Below are 20,548 nucleotides of genomic sequence, written 5' to 3' on the forward strand. Positions count from 1 at the left end.
ATTCTCTGGTCGAAAGGTTCAACCACCACCTTGCATGGCTAACTGTCTAGACACACCGGTCAAATCTTACATGAAAATCGGCTAAAAAACCTGCCGATCTGAGAAATGAGCAAAGTGTGATGTAAAGCTGGATTTTTGGTATGTTATTTGGAGTCCTTGGGGGAATGTAAGACTATATTTTGCAAGCAAAAAAAAAGTGTGCTAACTTCGTAATTTAAAAAAAAAGTAAAAAAATCGGACTTTTTTTGGTTTTTATTTTTTTATTAAAAAACTATGTGTTTTTGGTCAAAAGTTGCTTTGTAATGTTGAAAGCGCATTAAATTTCAAACAGTTTGACATCTTTTTTATCAATGTCCGTCAAATAGTTTTCGAGATATGAAGCGTCAAAAAGGTTAATTTTTGACGCATTTATAAAATGTAGCGTTTTGCCAATATTTTTAGACAAATATCTGCAAAATACTTCATGATATGATATATATTGCAATATAACATTGTATAAAATTTATTTTGCTTTAGTTTTAGTGCAAATAAAGGTCAGTAAGACGAATAGTTACTTTGGTAAACAAAAAAAAATCTATAAATAGAGAAGCCAAGAGTCTGGTAAATTGGTTAAGGTAAAATAGTTTACGCTAAAAGTTTTAGGTTGAAAGTGCTATCTATTCGATCTAACTTTCTTTGATATACGTTTATCTGAAAAAATTGTCTCAGCTAACTTTGCATCAATTTGACTATTACTAATGAAGAAATAAAATACAGTAAAATTTTGAAGTTTAGTAAATTAGAAAGATAAAACAGAATTAGTTACATTTTACTTTTTCCTTTTTGAGGGTCCTGGTCCTGCATCTTGATGGCACAACTCCTGTAGTGATAGAAAGTCCACTTGAGTTGTATTTGACCATCAATTGCTGTGGAATAAACTACGGGAACGGAAAGCGCCCACGCCAATTATTAAGATACTGGAGAAGTGGTATTCCCAGCAGAAGAACGTAGTAAGATGGAAGTCAACTCTGTCCACAGCCAGCGGGCTAAACTGTGGCGTGAGACAAAGAGGCAGTATGTCTCCGGCTCTCTTCAGCGTGTACATGGATGGGCTGTCGCAGGCTTTGACCAGTACCGAGGTTGGCTGCTCCATCAATGGGCAAATGATAAATCACATCGCATATGGAGACGATATGGTCCTACTAGCACCATCTGTGGGAGCTATGCGTAAGTTACTTGCAGAATGCGAGAGATACGCCCAGCCAGCATAACATGAGATACAATCCGGACAAATCTGAATTTATGCTCATGGAGGCAGCACATATGCCCACGCATGTACCACCTCTTTTGCTTGATGGAGTTCAATTGCGGAGAGTACACGAAGTCAAATATCTTGGCCACATCTTGTTGTCCAGTTTAAAAGACCAGGAGGACATAGAAAGGCACAGGCGAGCCACCGCAGTAAGGGCAAACATGTTGGCTAGAAGATTCGCCAAATGTAGTGACAGCGTAAAAAGACAGCTGTTCCTCAGTTTTTGTACAAGCGTGTATAGTTGTATACTGTCGAGTTATGGTCCGATTACACCTGCGCGGCGGTGAGAGACCTGCGCGTGCAATACAACACATACTATGTACTGATATTTCGTTAAACGGAGAATACTATGATTCAGGCACGTCCACGACAACGCTCGTGAGATTACATCGATGTTATTGGCCCTCAGTGATATGCTTTAAAAACCAGTCCGTACAAGAACAATTTCGGAACAATCTGATTCAATTAATGAGGGTTTTCTACTCGTAAATATTTTTTTCCGCCAAGCGGCGATCCTGAGGTCTTTCTGACCGTAAACTTAACTTACTAAATTAATGTTGATTTGATATACGCAAATATGTATCTGAGTAATACTATAACAGCCCCCAAATAATAATAATTCGTTCTCCGCTACGCCTCTTGTAAATATATGTAAACTATCCCATTTGGCCATTACCATCCACCGATTATTTCTGATCCAGTTATACTAGACTTATGATATAATCCTATTTTTTTAAATAACTCGCACTCTTTTGGTCTTAAATGAAAGCTAGTGAAATTTTCTACATTTTTATTTTACAATTTATGTAATAGCCTGAGTTGTTTTGCTGATATCTGTCTCAAAATATTAGCAAAACGAATATTTTCATAGAAAGGGGAAAAATGGTCTTCTTTTGACGCTTCATATCTCAAAAAATATTTGACGGACATTGATAAAAAAGATGTCAAACTGTTTGGAATTTAATGCGCTTTCAACATTACAAACCAACTTTTGACCAAAAATGCATAGTTTTTTTAATAAAACGGCAGAAACCAAAAAAAGACTGATTTTTTTACTTTTTTTTTTAAATTACGAAGTTAGCACACCATTTTTTTGCTTGCAAAATATAGTCCTACATTCCCCCAAGGACCCCAAATAACATACCAAAAATGCAGCTTTACATCACACTTTGTTTTTTTATTTCTCTTTTTGACCAGTGTATAACCCGCTGTACTCTGTAAATGAGTAGGTACATGGATTTGAATGACCGATGACGTTATGATATTTTTCTCTGTTATATAATATTTTCTTGCTTTGTGATAATTTTATGATATTGTAACTTAATTTATTAATTTTATTTAGCTTGGCATGTGTATTTTCTTTCTTTGTAAATGACGACCCTTATTGGGAGACACAATTATTTTTATTTAGAACTTATTATGTAATTTTTGACGATCATGATGAGAAGATAAACATAATTTTGACATGTAGCAAATTTATAGTGTAATTTTTATCATGAAATAAAGACATCTAAATCTAAATCTAAATCTAAGAAATCAAAAAGAAAATTTCTATTGATACGAATTTAACTTGTATACCATAAGCCGTAGTTTTATTAGCCGTACGTTTATACAGTCATGCTTCCCAATAACCATGAGTTATAATGGCGTAGAACTCAGGACGTTAACCTGAGCGTTTTTATTGATTTTTTGAGTTATATCGTTAGCCTTACGACCATTACAATCTTTAGCCTTCAACTACCTACTTGTAAAACGGTTTATTGTTCTGCGAATCACTGGGTTGGGCTGCAATGGATTCCGAATGGTAATTTTATGGGAATAAAAATGAGAGCTTTGTTTAGATACCTAGGTTTTTTTTTATAACAAAACAATTCTCAACTATAACTAACTATAACAGTGAAATGAACTATCATCTTCGGTATTTCCGGAGCGATACGACCATCAAAGAAAGAAGGTACCGACTCTTATCTGAAATGCCTACAACGCAATTACTTACCCGTCACGTGTTTCGGGTGTCCGTAGCCAGCGGTGTTGGTTTACCATCGGACGATCCGTCTGCTCGTTTTGCCTCCTATCTCATAAATAAATTACCTTATAGTTTTATTAACTAGTTGTTTACGCATAGCAGAAAATACAGCAGTGTTTAACACTGTCAAAAGCCTTTCTGTTATCCATAAATGCAACGTAGTGTATAATTTATGTTGAACTCATTGGCGTTTTTCTAATCTTCTTTGTTATAATAACGTATCTAATTGTGCAGTCAACCAATTAGAACCCGAGGCCACTCTAGGACTATGTTAAAATGACAAGCAGTAAGAGATTTCTTACAATCTAAATTTTTAACGTCACTATGACATAGTTCTTTCTACATCCTAGGGTTCCAATGAGGAGGCACACTCAAAGGTGGCACCACCCTATTAGTCCATTGCACTTGCATTGCACAGATAAAGAATTTCGTACGTGAGAACGAGAAGATGATATGTTTTCTCTCTCTCTCTCTCTCTCACATATGAATGACAGTGACATACCTAGACACTTTCACAGGTGCTGCCTGGCGGGATTAGTTGACTGTACGTGTGTCTTCGTCATCAGATGAGATGAGACGGTATCTCGTCGGACGTATTCAATGAAACCATTGATTGCTGCTTTATTTCAACTAACTTACCTAAACTTTTCGTCCCCAGGGTCACGAGCTCCAAAAGACAGTGTTCGTCGTTTTCTTCCACGGCGAGCAGATCAAACTCCGAGTGAAGAAGGTCTGCCACGGCTTCCAGGCGACGCTCTACCCATGTCCTGCCACATACAAGGAACAACTGGACATGCTGGCTGGTGTGGCCACTAGGATACAGGACTTGGACATGGTAAGAGAATTTAGAATAACCTAAAATAAGAATAAGATTTAGGTATTCCAGTAGAAAACTGAAAGAGGTCTTCTGGTCAGAGTGCAGATTGCCACAACTTTTGAGCAATCGTATACCAATACCCTGCAAAGTACTAGGAACAACGACATGCTGGCTGGTGTGGCCACTAGGATACAGGATTTGGACATGTTAAGAGAACATTTACGAACAAGAAGTTAGGTACCCCAGTGGTAGCAATAGGTTTGATCAGAGTAAAGAAAGTTTGCCACGGCTTCCAAACAATCTGCCTATGCCCTGCCATGTGCAAGGAACATCTGGACATGCTAGCTGGTGTTGCTACTAGAATACAGGATTTTGTAAGACCAAGTGGTAAGAAAACATTTCCTAATAAGAAGTCAGTACTCCAGTATATATTATAAGTAAATAGGTCTGGTCATAGTGACGTCCGACGTGGTCCGACGGCCACGGCATCCAGGCTATGCTCTACCCATGCCCTGTCGCTGGGTGAGGCCTTCACCCAGAGAGGGATCCATACAAACAAATTAAGATATTATATTGTAGAAACTTTAGAAAAAGAATGTGGATCATAGGGCAATACTTATACTATAAAACATAGTGCAATTGCCTCGCTCGATTTAGACATAACAATTCACAATATAGAAAATAATATAATACTTCTGATAATCCGCACACATTATAATGTTGATAAAGAACAAACGTAACGCACGCGTACAATAAGTTGATTGTTTTAAAATGGTAAACTGCTTTAATATCACACTTCATATTATAGTAGTTGAACTCCTGAATAAGAGTTTATTAGTTACTCTTTAAATTATTATACGATTGTATAATGTGCAATGCCGCAACGTCTGAAAGGCTTGAAAATATGCTTAAAAGTCTTTTATCAAAAAATTGCATTCGTAATTTTAATAGACTGATGATAGGAGTAGAGTCGAATCGAGTCCTCCATACATTTACTATGAACGGTGAATTCGATTCGACGCGTCGCTAATGGAAGCAGTTTCATAATAAATGCAAAAGGTGAATTAATGACTCGGCGTGCCTAGTGGACGCCAGGCTTTAAACAACACACAGTCCATAGGCCAATGATTAAAGAGGTCCACAGATTACTACTTCAGATTATCAGTTACTTGTGAAAAGCTAGGCGAATAACTGACAGGATTTAAATCGTCTGGCAAACTAGTAGTTTATAGGCTCCTTTATTCGCTAGCAGAATCAAATTAATTACCTGCTGGATCAATAATTACAAATCGCTTCTCAACAAAATTTTAATATTTAAAATTAAAGACCCTAACCATTTATATTATCGTCACTACTTTTAAAAAATCTCGTATCTCACGCTGTTCCTCAAAGTTAAAACGCAGTAAGTCTATATGCATTCCAAACATACTTACTACAATTTTCTTTTCATTGACAGACGAAGATACAAGTTTTTTAAAAAGTAGTGACGTTATATTACATGTGACATCCCTCCTAGCTAGCAAAACTTAAATACTTTTTAAACGATATTGCATAGAGCATATGAGTATGCTTAGGACAATTCGGTCCTAAGCATATACCTCGCTGTAATTACCAGAGTATTGATCATTGACCAAACGAAAACTCAAGAAAGCATTGTACTCGTCTTTCTCTTATCGTAATGAAGAGCCAATAAGCCTTATCGGTACTGTTGAAGGACCTGCGGATACGAAGTTCCTAACGAACTATTGTAATAAAATAAAACAAAACGGAAAATAAAATTATGGAGATTGATGGGGAGCCAAACTCACCGATGTTGTCGTCTCGAGAGTTTATCGGGTGGCCACCCTTGCAAAGCTTGGTTCTCTCTTTCCTTGCACTGCACACTCGCGAATCGTTCTATTATAATATAATTAATTAATAACTTAATTCGTTGCGGATATTTTTATTCACCATTGACAACGACTTTCTTTTTGCGGATTGACACTTGACGTATTTTATATTTTTTAAGAAGTTTGGCAAAGAGGCGGGTGACATGACAATTAAAAATGAGGTTGAACCTATCATAAGGAAGAGCGAGCGGGATGGACGATATGAATGATAATGAATGAAAAGGGCGCGAACATTTCTCCCCGGCTTTAAAGGGTTCCTTTAAAGGAAAGAAGTACTAAATAAAATAAATAAATAATGACCCTTTTCTTCGAGTAAAATAATAGCGAAAAAAATAATATTATTCTAACATAATACCCATTCCATTACTGGTTAGGCAAAGGACACAACCGCACGACAGGACGGACGAAACTTCCTTTACTTGTCCTGACAGTAACAACGCGGGTTGAGCCGTCCTTTGAAGGATGCACTGCGTCTACAACACCCAATGGCCATGAGAATGGCGGCGCATTATCTACTTTAATGACGACTACTGTGCCAATTGCGATGGGAACTGATGGCGTTGTCCATTTAGCTCGAGATTGCAACTGATGCAGATACTCTGCTCGCCATCGTTGCCAGAAAGACTGCACTATCCTATCTAGGAGGGCATGTCGTTCACGTAAGTTACCTGACTCGACCAATGGAGTAGGTAACGACAACAGTGGAGCAGTATGGAGAAAATGAGCAGGAGTAAGAGCTGATGGCTCAGCGGGGTCACTGCTCAAGGCTGTTAGAGGCCGGGAATTAACGAGCGCTTCTATCTGAGCAAGCGTCGTTAGAAGTTCTTCGTACGTCAGTATTTGCGTACCGATCACCTTGAAAAGGTGATTTTTTACTATTTTCACCATAGACTCCCATGCGCCTCCAAAATGAGCAGAAGCAGGAGGGATGAACTTCCAATCAATGCGGTTCTCCGCTAGTTCCATCTCTATAAGTGGACGATGAGCATCCAAGAACTTGTAGAGGTCACGCATATAAGAATTGGCGCCAACGAAATTGGTTCCATTGTCCGAATACATGCATTGGACGGGACCACGGCGTGCCAAAAAGCGCTTTAATGCAGCCATGAAGTTGGCGGTACTCAATTCCGTCGCTATCTCAATGTGAAGACAGCGCGTAGTGAGGCAAGTGAAAATACATAACCAAGCCTTGCGACTCTTCACTCCTCTGCCACGAGTAGGCGTATATTGCAGAGGGCCTGCATAATCACACCCTGTATGCGTAAACGGTTTATCCACTTGATTCACGCGACAGCCCGGTAAGTCTGCCATGAGCGGAAAAGACGATTGTGGATTCGCTCTGAAACAAGTGTTGCATTTGGCAATGCGGTCGCGAATGACACGACGAGCCGACAGAATCCAATACTGAAGCCTAAGTATAGTCATCATTGACTCGGGACCAGCATGCAAATGCTTTCTGTGAACGTAGTCAACGATCATATTGACTACATGATCACGTCGCGGGAGCACAATTGGGTGCTTCTGAGAATACTGCAAGTCTGTATTTGTCAACCTGCCTCCAACACGAATTAGACCGTCTTTGTCTAAGAACGGTTTGAGCTTTTGTAAAGCAGGTGAGCAATATTTCTTGCTCTTAATTTTCTCAATATCGTCACAAAAATGTTCGTTTTGCAACGATGAGAGAATTTTGCCTTCAGCAAACTCTAAGTCGGATCGGGTAAGGGCCGTGGGGAGCGGTTTCGGATTAAGGATGCGGTACACGTATACGACGATGCGCAGTAATCGAGACCACGACGATATCCGCTGCGCGAGGGAATAAAGTGGTGACTCTGACACATCCGTAGTAGTAGCGTGTGCAAGAGGCTTAAGCTCCGGCACTTCTCCGATGGACTCTCGATCGAGCTCCCTTAAAGGCCATTCTGATGGATGCTTGGATGCCCAAGCCGGTCCTGTAAACCACAAAGGATGATCCACAAGCTTAGCAGGCGTCAGGCCACGCGACAAGCAATCCGCGGGATTTTCTAAGCCCGCCACATGATGGAAGCAGCTGGCCGGTACAGCTTCAATTATCTTAACAACGCGATTGGCAACGAATGTTTGCCAGCGGTGTGGTGATGACTGAATCAAGCAGAGCGCAACTTTCGAGTCGGTAAAGGCGTAGATCTCGTTAATGTTGTAACGGGGCTCGAAATTATCTTGCACCTTCCGCATGAGCTTTGCCAGGAGGACAGCAGCACACAGCTCTAATCTCGCTACAGAGACTGTCTTCAAGGGAGAGACCTTCGACTTGGAACACACCAATCGAACTGTCACTTCATTCCCGTTTATGACCTGAAGATAAACTACACCTCCATATGCCCGCTCGGAAGCATCACCGAAGCCTAAGAGGTTTATAGTACAACCTTGTACTACCCCGAGATGACGCGGTATATGAATTTCATTCAATTTTGGCAACTCAGAACAAAATCGTTCCCATAAATTTACAATATGGGTCGGGGAGTCTCATCCCAGTCGCATTTGATCAACCAAAGCTCCTGTATGAGGAGTTTTGCGTAAAGGACAACTGGAGCTACTAAGCCGACGTTATCCCATAGGCGAGCCACTGCAGACAAGATTGTCCTTTTAGTGCACGTTGGATCTGGCTCTGTCACCTTGAAATGGAAATAATCGCCAGATTTATTCCAACACAAGCCAAGGACCTTTTGCGAGACTCCTGGGTCTATTTCCAAGTCTACGGAAGCCCTATGAGAAGCAGGTATCTCACGTAGCACGGTCTCTGAGTTGCAGGTCCATTTGACAAGATCAAATTGACCGCATTTGAATAGGTCAATAAGCTCCTTAGCCGCAGCGATAGCAACAGATTTATCCTGCTGTTGCGAATCATCTGACATAATGCTGAAGCATACGTCATCCATGTATGTGCAGGACGATGCGATCGCTGCTGCCATTGGAAACTTATGTCCGTCGTCTGCAATCAGCTGGCCAACGACGCGGAGCGCGTGATATGGGCTCGACTTCATACCAAAACACACACGGTTAAATTCGTATGTCAAAATGGGATCTGCCGGGCGGAATCTATATAAGATTCGTTGAAACTGGCGGTCCGATTCGCGAACACCAATCTGTAAAAACATTTGGCGACAATCGGCTGAAAGCGCTATTTTGAATAAGCGAAAGTTCAAGAGGATTGAAAATAAATCCCCTTGAAGATTGGGCCCTGAGTGCAAGACATCATTCAGCGACAGGCCTGTAGTTGTCTTGCTACTCGAGTCCAGGACCATACGAACTTTGGTAGTGGTCTTATCCTCACGCACGACAGCATGATGAGGAATTATGTATGCGAGGGCTGAAGAGGTGTTCGCGTTGAGAGAGTTAGTCACGTCCGATATATAACCCTTCTGACGTATTCACGAATTATATCGTCATAGGCGGCACGTAACACACTCGATGACTCTAGCTTTCTTTCAAGACAAAGAAAGCGCCTCTTAGCAGCCGAATGCGACTCTCCGAGCTTGAACACGTCATCTCGGAAAGGCAATGCCACAGTATATCTACCACTAGCGTCGCGCGTAGTGGTGGCGCGGAAATATTCCTCGCATTCAAAGTCATCCTGGCTTTGAGCGGGCGGAGCGGATACTTCCTCAAGTTCCCAGAACTTTTTGAGGAGGTGGTCCATGGAATCCACGGAAGTACAACAAGCTGAAGTATATTTACGCGGTGGCTGTAAAGCAGGCACCGAACCCATTAAAATATACCCCAGTACCGTCTGTATAGCTGGTGGCATATAGTCCACTTCGCTTTTGACGATGTGCGGCAGCAGCAAATGTGGAAATATAGTTGCACCCACCAGTACATCAATGGCGACGGGCGTATCCAACGTGTCGTCAGCTAGAGGGAGACCATGAACATGTGTCAGTGCTGACATGTCCACGGGCACTGACGGCAGGTCGTCGGTGATGCGATCGACCACCAAACTCGAAACGTCGAAGTTGACATTATCGTCGAATCGCGAAAATACTTTTACGTTTGCGTTCCCCTTAACAATTTTCTTGGTTTTTCCAATGCCAAATACAGAGCTTGGTTTCCTATCAAAAGTTAAACCTAAGCGCCTACAACATTCTTCAGTAATGAAGTTACTTTGTGACGCGGTGTCAAGCAGACATTTGATAACCTGCGTTTCACCCTTACTGTCGCGAACGATGACCTTTGCGGTGGACAGCAAAACCGTGTCACACGAAGATGCTGAGTCTTGATTTGACATTTTATTGTTAGAGGCTGCAAGTGCTTGCGTCACGATAGACGTGTTACAAGACGTGCTTTCCGGTGGCGAGGATGTTTTAGCTGCGTTGCTTGTAGATGCATTTGACTCATCAGATGTCGAAGCTTTTTCATCCTTGTTCTTGTCAAAATGCAACAGAGTATGATGCTTTTGATGGCAAACTCGACATTTCACCTCGGAATTGCACTCGCGGGTGCGGTGTTTAATGCTTAAGCAGTTAATACATGCTTTAAGCTCTTTAGCGCGTTTGAAGCGATCAGAAGACGTTAAGTCGTTGAAAGAAGGACATTTGAATAAATGTTCATGGACAATATTGTCACAAATACATTTAGTAGTACTCGCGCAAGCAACGTAGCTTTGTAGTTTAGGTGCGGCACTACGCGGTTGAATCGACTTAACACCTTTTTCGCGCGATGGATTTACGGCGGCGGAGACGGCGGTACATGGTTGCGAGTTTTGATAAATCCTAAACTGACTTTTCATGAAATCTGACAGATCGCGAAATGTAGGCAACTTCGTATTTCGATGCAGCATCTCAAATGCTCGAAGAGTTTCCTGGTCTAACTTCTTTAAAGCTATATGCATAAGCATAAAATCGCTTAAATCATCCAGCTTAAGCGATTTAAGCGCATTCGCAGCTGTCACAAACGTATCAATGAATGTCTGGAAGTTAGACGAGGAAGCGGGACCATTAATCTTCAAATTGAGCATTTGATCCATGTAAGTCGAGGCAAGAGTGCGCTTATCTTGAAATCTGTCAAGTAGACTATCTAGAATAAGCTGATAATTGTCAGCGCTCGGAGTTATGCCTGCAAAGACGGCTTGAGCTTTTGGTGACAATTTCCCAATTAAATAAAACAGCTTCTCCTCGTCGGTAAGTGACAGATTGTCGTGCACTCTCGATTTAAAACTAGCGTAGAACAGCGGCCAGTTACGTATGTCTCCATCAAACGCTACCAGTTTCATCGTTGGCAAAGAAGGTCTAGCTCTCTCCACCGATAAAGGCGGCGAAGAGGCCGGCGGTGCGGCTGGTTGCAGTCGCTTGACCACTCTCCTGATGCGGCAGTACAAATCTTCAAAGGCTATGAGCGGCTGATAGTTAGGGACAGCAGCCGTCTTAGTCCTCAGTAGCGTGCGGTTGTACTCATTTACCACTTCTTTGAACTCCGTCCGAAGTTCGTCAATAGTGTCAGCAGCGTCAAGAAAACTTTCGCGACTCACTGCATCTGTATCGGCAACTAGCGACTTTTTATAAATACCCTGGACGAGTTCAAAGAAGACGTTGCGTTTTGCTTCAAGCATTGACAACTCGTCTTCATAACACCAGCTGTCAACGCTTTCGGCTTTTGTTTCTTTTGCCATATTGCATGAGAAGGGTTAAATATGCGGTAAATCAATTTACGTTCCTATGAAGGATAAACTCTTATAAACGTATACCTAAATTGCGGGTGCGGTTAATAATATATATTTAGGTAAATAATTTATAAGGGCGGAGCGACGAATAAAGTTATACACGTATAAATAAATACCTAAACTGCGGGAGCGAGTAAGTAAGAATAATTTAGGTAATATTTATACGGGCGGTGCGGGAGGAGAACGATTCGCAATGAATGTATGAGGAGAAAATAGGGGAACAGGGAAGAGAATCAGGTTCGAAGACCAGAAATGTTGAAGGACCTGCGGATACGAAGTTCCTAACGAACTATTGTAATAAAATAAAACAAAACGGAAAATAAAATTATGGAGATTGATGGGGAGCCAAACTCACCGATGTTGTCGTCTCGAGAGTTTATCGGGTGGCCACCCTTGCAAAGCTTGGTTCTCTCTTTCCTTGCACTGCACACTCGCGAATCGTTCTATTATAATATAATTAATTAATAACTTAATTCGTTGCGGATATTTTTATTCACCATTGACAACGGGTACTTTCGCAATAATCCTTCCATTGCTTCTGAGGAATTGCAATGTGGTTAGTCGATGTTATTTGAGACAGAGCGATTCTGTTTAAACAACATATTATAGTCACTGTCTTGTTTTGATACGACTATTAGTCAAATCATTTTGGGTTCTTATTTTAGGAGGGGAAATGCATTACGGATACCACCTAGACGCGGGGACAGGCCTGGTGCCGTAACCGAATGGCATTTCTGCGACGCGAAACGAAAACAAACGAAAGGTAGTTTGGCTCTGTCGCGCCAATACGCAAGAGCGATAGAGATAGATATCTATTACGAACGTTTCGTTTCGTGAGCGTTTCGTGAGCGTTTGTGCCATTCGGCGACGTACCCTGGGATGGTTAATGTGGAACTCTCTAAGCTGACGAGACCCATGGTTTTCCCACTAAAACCGCCTCTTTCTGCACCATCACGTCCTCGCAGAAGGAAGCCACCGCTCTTCATTGCCTTTCCCTTCCATTTCAGGACCTAACCAAGGAGATAATCGGAAATACTCGAACAAATCGATTGAATACGCAACTCGAAACTAAAAGTACTATCAGCTGCAAAAGTTCATGGGGAATTAATCAATGAATTCATTCATAATTTTATAATTTCTCCATTCACTATTGCTGCTGATAGTACCTTAATGATGAATAGATGTTTACACGCAGCCTTACCATGAAATGCCTAAGACCGAAATGTGATAAATCTTTGCTCCATTGTTGATTCTGGTTGAAATCTCCAGACATTTCATCAGCAGCCAACTAACTAACAGAATTGGATTTCTTGAGGATTTATCATCAAGTTATCTTGAAATGCACCGTGTCACGACGTAGCATTTAAATGTTTTTATGACATTTTAATACCTGGAAACGTACTGTGAGACTACAGCATTTAGATTTCGTTTAACTATGCTCCTTGTCTTACGTGAGGCGTATAAACGACCAGTACTTCTTAGAAGTATACATACTATGGATATGACAAACAATCATAGTGCTCTCTTCTACGGCTAGTGAAGATTTCATAACACTCTTTTTCGATTATTCCTCCCAGAATAATACTATATTCATAACTTCATCTAACTTTTTGCCTCAACACTTTCAGGTTTTACAACAAACGGAAAACCACCGCCGCCTCGTCCTCCAAAACATAGCCCGAGACATCAGCACGTGGATGGTAGCAGTTCGTAAAGAGAAGGCCATATACCACACACTGAACATGTTCAGTATGGATATAGTCAAGAAGTGCCTTATAGCAGAATGCTGGGTGCCACGGAGAGATCTGTCGACGCTTCAAAAAGCATTGGATGATGGAGTGGTAAGTCAACTTTATTTGCACATGGGAATTTGAATCATTTTTTTTATACTACGTCGGTGGCAAACAAGCGTACTGCCCGCCTGATGAAAAGCGGTCACCGTAACCTATGGACGCCTGCAACTCAAAGAGTGTCATATGCGCGTTGCCACCCCATTAGAAACTTGTACTGAGTTAAATACACAGCAAAAAGGAGTGTACAAGTTCCAAGGAGGGTTCGAGTTGCCGACGACTCAAATGACAATAGACGGAATAAGTCAGTTCCGTAAGTCCTCCCGTCATCAGCACACCGCACCCTCATTGAACTCTGGCAGCCTTACTCACCGGGAAGAACACAAGACTATGAGTAGGGTCTATAGTGCTATTTGGCTGCGGTCTTCTGTAAGGCGGAGGTGCTACCCCAGTTGGGCTCTGCACTAGATTCGAGCGAGATGATATCCGCTGTGCTGAATTATGTGAGATATTAAAGTAAAACAGTAATGACTAGATCGTAGCCGTTGCCAAAGAGAAGGCCATATATCAACATATTTAAAAACAAATAGAAAATACATAAGAGAGACAACACTTAAATGGCATCTCATCGCTTAACAAATAATTGTTCATTGCCATGGTGGAGGCATAATATTACGCTACAAACGATAGACTTATTATGATATTACTTTATGTTTAAGTTTATCATTTGCATAATGATGTCATTTCATATAATTACCTTCATAGAGTAGATACAGGTGTTTTCGCAATTGCAGGAAATCCACGGCTTTGTGTCCATTTAAAATAAAACAAAAGATTTGTCTGCATTTAAAACGAGATTAATGAGATATACAGTTACGTTTACACAAAGTGACTCGTTGTTTTCTATGTTTTTATTACGTACTAGCTTTTGCCCGAGGCTTCGCTCGCGTTAGAAAGAGACAAAAAGTAGCCTATGTCAGTGTCCATCCCTTCAACCCATTTATAATAATATTACCTCTATATTATAAAATAATATGGATAACAGGAACCGGAACAGAGAACCTATTTTGTGCTATTAGTTGTTGTTGTTTTGACAACAAACATAGAAGTGAATCTCGCCGACAGTACAAATTTTACGGAAATTACATTTTGGTCGCTTGAGACAAGGCCAGGCCCCGTAGCCGAATGGCATTTCTTCGACGCCAAACGAAAGCGATACGCCGCTGGCTCTGTCGCGCCAATATGCAAGCGCGATAGAGATAGATATCTACTAGCGCTTCGTTTCGTGAGCGTTTCGTGAGCGATTGTGCCATTCGGCTAGCCACCCTGGTACGGTTGCGACAATTTCATTGTTTGCCTCCTTTTCAACCGCCTTCCAAATCTCAAGGGAAGGGGTTCTCAATTCGTCTGTATTTTTTTTTTATATTTGTTCCTCGATATCTCCAACGTTACTGGACCGATTTTGAAAAATTTTTTTTTTGATTGAATATATGCATACAGATTGGTCCCATTTTTCTCAGAACCCAGTTCTGGTGGTGGGATCCTGGAGAAATCGAGGGAACTCCTCAAATCTGAAAGGCATACATATGGTGATTTTTGTGTTTTTAAAGGAACAGCATGCATTTACGTACGGAACAGTGACATTTGGTGCAGTGGAACTCCTGATGATGGTCAGAATGGAACTCCTCAAATCTGAACGGCACACTTATAGTGACTTTGGTATTTTTATAAGAACAGCATGCACTTACGTCCAGAACAGTGACACTTCGTGCAGTGAAACAGCTGATGATGGTCAGAACGGAACTCCTCAAATCTGAACGGCACACTTATAGTGATCTTGGTATTTTTATAAGAACAGCATGCACTTACGTCCAGAACAGTGACATTTGGTGCAGTGGAACTGCTGATGAAGAGTGAGCCGCCCTTGGTTAGTTCCGTTCTGATAATCATTCTCATCTGTAAGTACTTCAGAATCATCCAAATTTCAAAATTGGTTCAGAAATGATGGAGATATCGAATAACAAACATTACAAAATATACAGACGAATTGATAACATGATCCATCATTTGAAAGTATTTATCACGAGAACCCCAAAGGAAGGCGGTCTTTTTTTTCTTAAAAATTGTTACTAAATACACTTACCATAGTCTAAAGCGTTAAGTCGGAACCGGTCTGCGATTTATTTTGACCATGTGTATCAAATGATTACTTATTTAACTGCCCCGTGTGGTGACGAGTTAAGAATTTCACCACCCCTTTTCTTCCAGTGGGTGTCGTAGAAGTGGACTGTGGGATATGGGTTAAACTGTGGCGTAGGCGAGAGGCTGGCAACCTGTCACTGCAATGTCACAATTCGGATAACTTTCAACCCCTTTTTGCCAAGAGTGGCACTGAAACTTAGTAGTTCTTGTGTTCTGCCTACCCCTTTATGGAATACAGACGTGATTATATGTATGTGTTATTTAATTGTTAAGTTATATCCGTGTTTCTTCCTCAGAGAGCCACAGGCAGCCTAATCCCCTCCATCATGCACCACGTGCCCACATTGGAGGTGCCCCCCACCTACAACCGCACCAACAAGTTCACTACCGGCTTCCAGACCCTCATTGATTCCTATGGAATCGCGAGCTACAGGGAAGTCAACCCAGGTAACTTCTTCAAAAGTTTTTTTTTTATTATTATAAAAGGGTTTACTCTTGGGCACAGACTAGCCAAAGGCAAAGACGTGGCCTACGATGGAGTGAGGTCGCCCAGAAGATGCCTGCACTGAGAGAAATTTGCATTGTGAATTTAACAAGTTCGACTTGTTGCGGTTTATCCGTTTGAATCAGCCAAACGTATGTTTAAAACAATATGTGTCAGGTTGTTGTTATAAATTCGACTTGTTGATTCAAATATATTGCCGATTCAAATGACAAGTAGCTTGTTGTTTGAACCAAAGAGCACGTAGGCGCTATTTTAACCAAAAAACTTGTTGAACGAACATGAAAACTGGTTGTATTTTCTCTCAGTGTGCTCACTCTTGATTTTAAGGTTTCCGGGTTACATGAGCTCGGAAATATAGCCGCCGGCAAGGAATTCCACTCCTTGAAAGTCGTTCCCCCTACTCAGGATCGTGACATCGTGTCATTCTGTTGAAGACTAGGTCCATCCATAGACATCTATTCCTCGCCAAACGCATGGCCTCGTGCAGTTTTAATCGCACGGGTGCAGTCATTTGAACACACTATCAGTGGGGGCCTGGGTCTCGTGCCATCAACTTTGCCCGTCATTATTAATCTCTCCAGACTATCTGGCGGGTATTCAATCCTCATTGTACTTCATAAACTTCGCTTAGCATTCGCTTGGCTTCGATTAGCTTTCATTAACTATTTTTCGTCTACTTTAAAATAAAGACTCATTTCATCAGAAGATATTTGCCTCCTGATTCAATTATAACAATTTGCTTTATTACATTGTAAACTAAATACGATTTAGGTTTAAAAGCTTACATCGATTACAATGATCTGTAATATTTCGACGCCAACGAGGCGAGGCCTTGATACCGGCTACTCCGGAAACTAATAAAAATGTCAACCTCACGTTGTTGTATTAGGTAGTATATCGTACGCTACCCCACTATATTTTATGCAAATAAGTTTTATTAATGGCTCGTTTTATGGTGTGTGAGTAACACTATTGATTTAACAAACAGTGGCACAAATATTGAAGGTTACTTCAACAAGACATACCATCCTAAGTAGGTATCTTAAAATCTTCAACAAGTTTAATTAACTCTGTAGGATTATAGTTTAGAAGCATCTAAATTGAATGTTTCTTCGTTTGTTTCAGCTCTATACACAATCATAACATTCCCTTTTCTCTTCGCCGTGATGTTCGGTGACTTCGGCCACGGAATCCTCATGACCGCCTTCGCCGCCACCCTCGTCATCATGGAGAAGCGGTTCCTCAAAGTCAAGAGTGACAACGAAATCTGGAACATCTTCTTTGCTGGCCGCTACATCATCCTTCTAATGGGCATATTCTCCATGTACACTGGCTTAATATACAACGATATGTTCTCTAAGAGTTTGAATATCTTTGGGAGTAGTTGGAAGAATTTGTATGACGCAGAGACGCTGAATTCGAGTCATGCTTTTGATTTGGAGCCGGCGGAAGCGTATGTGCAAGTTCCTTATCCATTCGGGTTGGATCCAGTGTGGCAAGTGAGTTTATAAATTACTAGCTTTTGCCCGCGGCTTCGCACGCGTTAGAAAGAGACAAAAAGTAGCCTATGTCACTCTCCATCCCTTCAACTATCTCCACTTAAAAAATCACGTCAATCCGTCGCTCCGTTTTGCCGTGAAAGACGGACAAACAAACAGACACACACACTTTCCCATTTATAATATTAGTATGGATTGTCTTTCCTATAAAATTTATGAGCTTATTCTGAAATTTTTGGTTAGATTGAATCACACTTATGTGGTAAGGTTTGTTAAGATCTCTTTTATGAAATACCTAGCATATAATATATTTGTGATGTTTTAAATAAAATGTATTGTATTGTTTATTTTCCAGTTTGCAGAGAATAACATAATATTCCTAAACTCATTCAAGATGAAACTGTCAATTATATTTGGAGTGATACATATGGCGTTCGGTGTAACAATGAGTGTGGTAAACTTCAAGTAATTACTGTATTCATAGAAAACTAGACCAAATATGCTCGACATTCTTTTTGAAGACCTACATTAATACTGCCTTTAAAATTTGCATTGGTAAAGTTCTTGCAATCCAAGTAATTGTAATATGTAGCTTAGTAAAAAACTAAATTATCTAATTCGTGTTATTTGAAAATCTACAAATTAAAGCGATAATTATTCAAAAACAGATAAATAATTTGTTTCGGATGCCATTGATGATATGTGTAATGTAATTACTTTAAATAAGAAAATGGTATTCAAAGAGAATTTTGAGCGTAGTAAAATGTAATTAATACTTTGAAGATGGCAACAGAAGTAATCAATATTTCCGTTCAACAGCTTCCTGAAGAAGCAGCAGATGATATACTTACAGTACATACCGCAGATACTGTTCTTGTTGCTGCTGTTTTGGTACCTTTGTATACTGATGTTTATGAAGTGGACGATGTATTCAGCTATTTCGCCAGGTATGTAAAAGCTCTTCAATTATACTACTTACTTAGTACTTATTTATAATTAGAGAAATAGAAACAAATACTAGAGTTCAGAATCGAAATGGTTCAGGCTCGCACGAAAACCTCTCACAACAAAATTACAAAAATTGACTTTGACGTGATATAAGTATTTTTGGATTTGATCTGGATTCGAATGATAACAGACAGCTTCACGTTCAATCGAACATCATCCAGGATCGTTACAATACTGAAGGAAATATCAGATCAATTGCTTCTTGGATTTTTGTCATTTCTCCCCGAACGTTAGCAACATTTGACAATTTTTGATAGTTTCTACAATATAACACTGCAAATTCCAGATCCCGCCTTCAACACACACTGCGCACCCTCTGTTCTGATTCTCTTCATCAACATGATGCTCATGACTGAGACAAAGGCGAAACCTCCATGTGAAGCCTACATATTCCCTGGACAGGGTCCGCTGCAGTCCACGTTCATTGCTATAGCTCTGCTATGTGTTCCTGTCATGCTGTTTGGGAAGCCGATATACCATGTGATGGCAGAGAGGAAACGAAGGGTGAGTAACTGACTATGCTGCGTGTTTTTATTATTGCATCTGGTCCCAAGTGTCGCTTTCCTAAGGCACTTTCAGTATCGAGACTTGTTCAAACTCCAAATTCCCCGGGAGTACGTCACTCGTCTTCCTTTTTCCCTTCGGATCTTTGGCCCTACGCGGAACTCGATTTTCAGCCTTCACGAGGCTTGAAATTCTGCCGGATTTGCTGATATAGAAAAATTTGGTTATGACTGACACTCATAACTCCCTCTCCTCCCTCCATCCACCCACCTAAAGACCTAATCTTATCATTGGGGACGCGAATTTTTGAGTTCTAGGAGCAAAGTTCAGCGTCCAAGTTTTGGAAGTCTAATAAAGCAAAACAACTTCTGACTATTATGAGAAGTCCTATTGTGAGTATAGTTTTAAAACCTCTTTCTTAATTGTCGCAAATATTTTCAGAAATACCAACAAGGAGTGGAAAGCGGTGAAGCCACAGAGAAAGACCCCCACGACGGAGGCATGGGCGAGATGTTGATCACACAAGCCATACACACCATAGAATACGTGCTGGGCACTGTCTCCCACACCGCCTCATATCTGCGACTGTGGGCGCTCTCACTCGCGCATGCACGTAAGTTACTAGATCTTTGAGTTATTGGTAGTGCTGTCTTTGTCACTCTTTTTTGATCGAAGTAAGTCAAGATGCTGATCACATAGACAATTTATACCATAGAATGAGTGCTTGGTACCGTTTTCCATACGGCCTCGTATCTGCGATTATGGGTCTCCTCACTTGCGCATGTACGTAAGTAATTTATTGGCTAATCTTCTGCGAAGTTCGTAGTATGGGAATATGAACTTTCGTGGGACGACATCGTCATCTTTTTGGCAGTTGCCAACTGTGAAACATGTGTGTCCTGCACCAGTGATTTACCGAGCGAATACTCGACCAATTTTTTAAATATAGGTAAACGCTTTAAAGTATAGTTCTAAATAATATGTCCACCCAATTGGCAAGCAACTTAACTATTTATTTCTTAATCGCCTGCATTGCTCATCTCCGTTTTATAGTGTTGGAAGAAATCGTCAGAATCCTCTAGCGAATGTAAGCAAACCACTTAGAATTTTACAATCATCTTTCTTTGCAGAGCTCTCAGCAGTCCTCTGGCAGCGAGTGCTAGTGAACGGGCTGGGCACGTTCCCCGTGAAGGGGTTCGTGATGTACTTCGTGTTCGCCATCTGGGCGTTCTTCACGCTCGCGATCTTGGTGCTGATGGAGGGGCTCTCCGCGTTCCTGCACACGCTGCGGTTGCATTGGTAAGAAGAATACTTTTTAGACTGTA

The 20,548-nt window shown here is 40.9% G+C and overlaps 1 protein-coding gene across 2 annotated transcripts in view; it reads left to right on the forward strand.

Moving 5' to 3' along the window:
* LOC125242623 (V-type proton ATPase 116 kDa subunit a 1-like) overlaps positions 1–20,548 on the forward strand; it is a 70,291-nt gene that overhangs the window by 47,195 nt on the left and 2,548 nt on the right. For both annotated transcript variants that reach the window (XM_048151430.1, XM_048151429.1), the window contains exons 5-13: positions 3,976–4,152; positions 13,344–13,556; positions 16,004–16,154; positions 17,338–17,711; positions 18,067–18,176; positions 18,531–18,658; positions 19,006–19,223; positions 19,665–19,836; positions 20,354–20,522. In XM_048151430.1, coding sequence (XP_048007387.1) covers positions 3,976–4,152; positions 13,344–13,556; positions 16,004–16,154; positions 17,338–17,711; positions 18,067–18,176; positions 18,531–18,658; positions 19,006–19,223; positions 19,665–19,836; positions 20,354–20,522 — 1,712 coding nt within the window. The remainder of the gene's footprint in view (positions 1–3,975; positions 4,153–13,343; positions 13,557–16,003; positions 16,155–17,337; positions 17,712–18,066; positions 18,177–18,530; positions 18,659–19,005; positions 19,224–19,664; positions 19,837–20,353; positions 20,523–20,548) is intronic.

The sequence above is a fragment of the Leguminivora glycinivorella genome, chromosome 3 (assembly GCF_023078275.1).
Source record: "Leguminivora glycinivorella isolate SPB_JAAS2020 chromosome 3, LegGlyc_1.1, whole genome shotgun sequence".
NCBI classification, from domain to species: domain Eukaryota; kingdom Metazoa; phylum Arthropoda; class Insecta; order Lepidoptera; family Tortricidae; genus Leguminivora; species Leguminivora glycinivorella.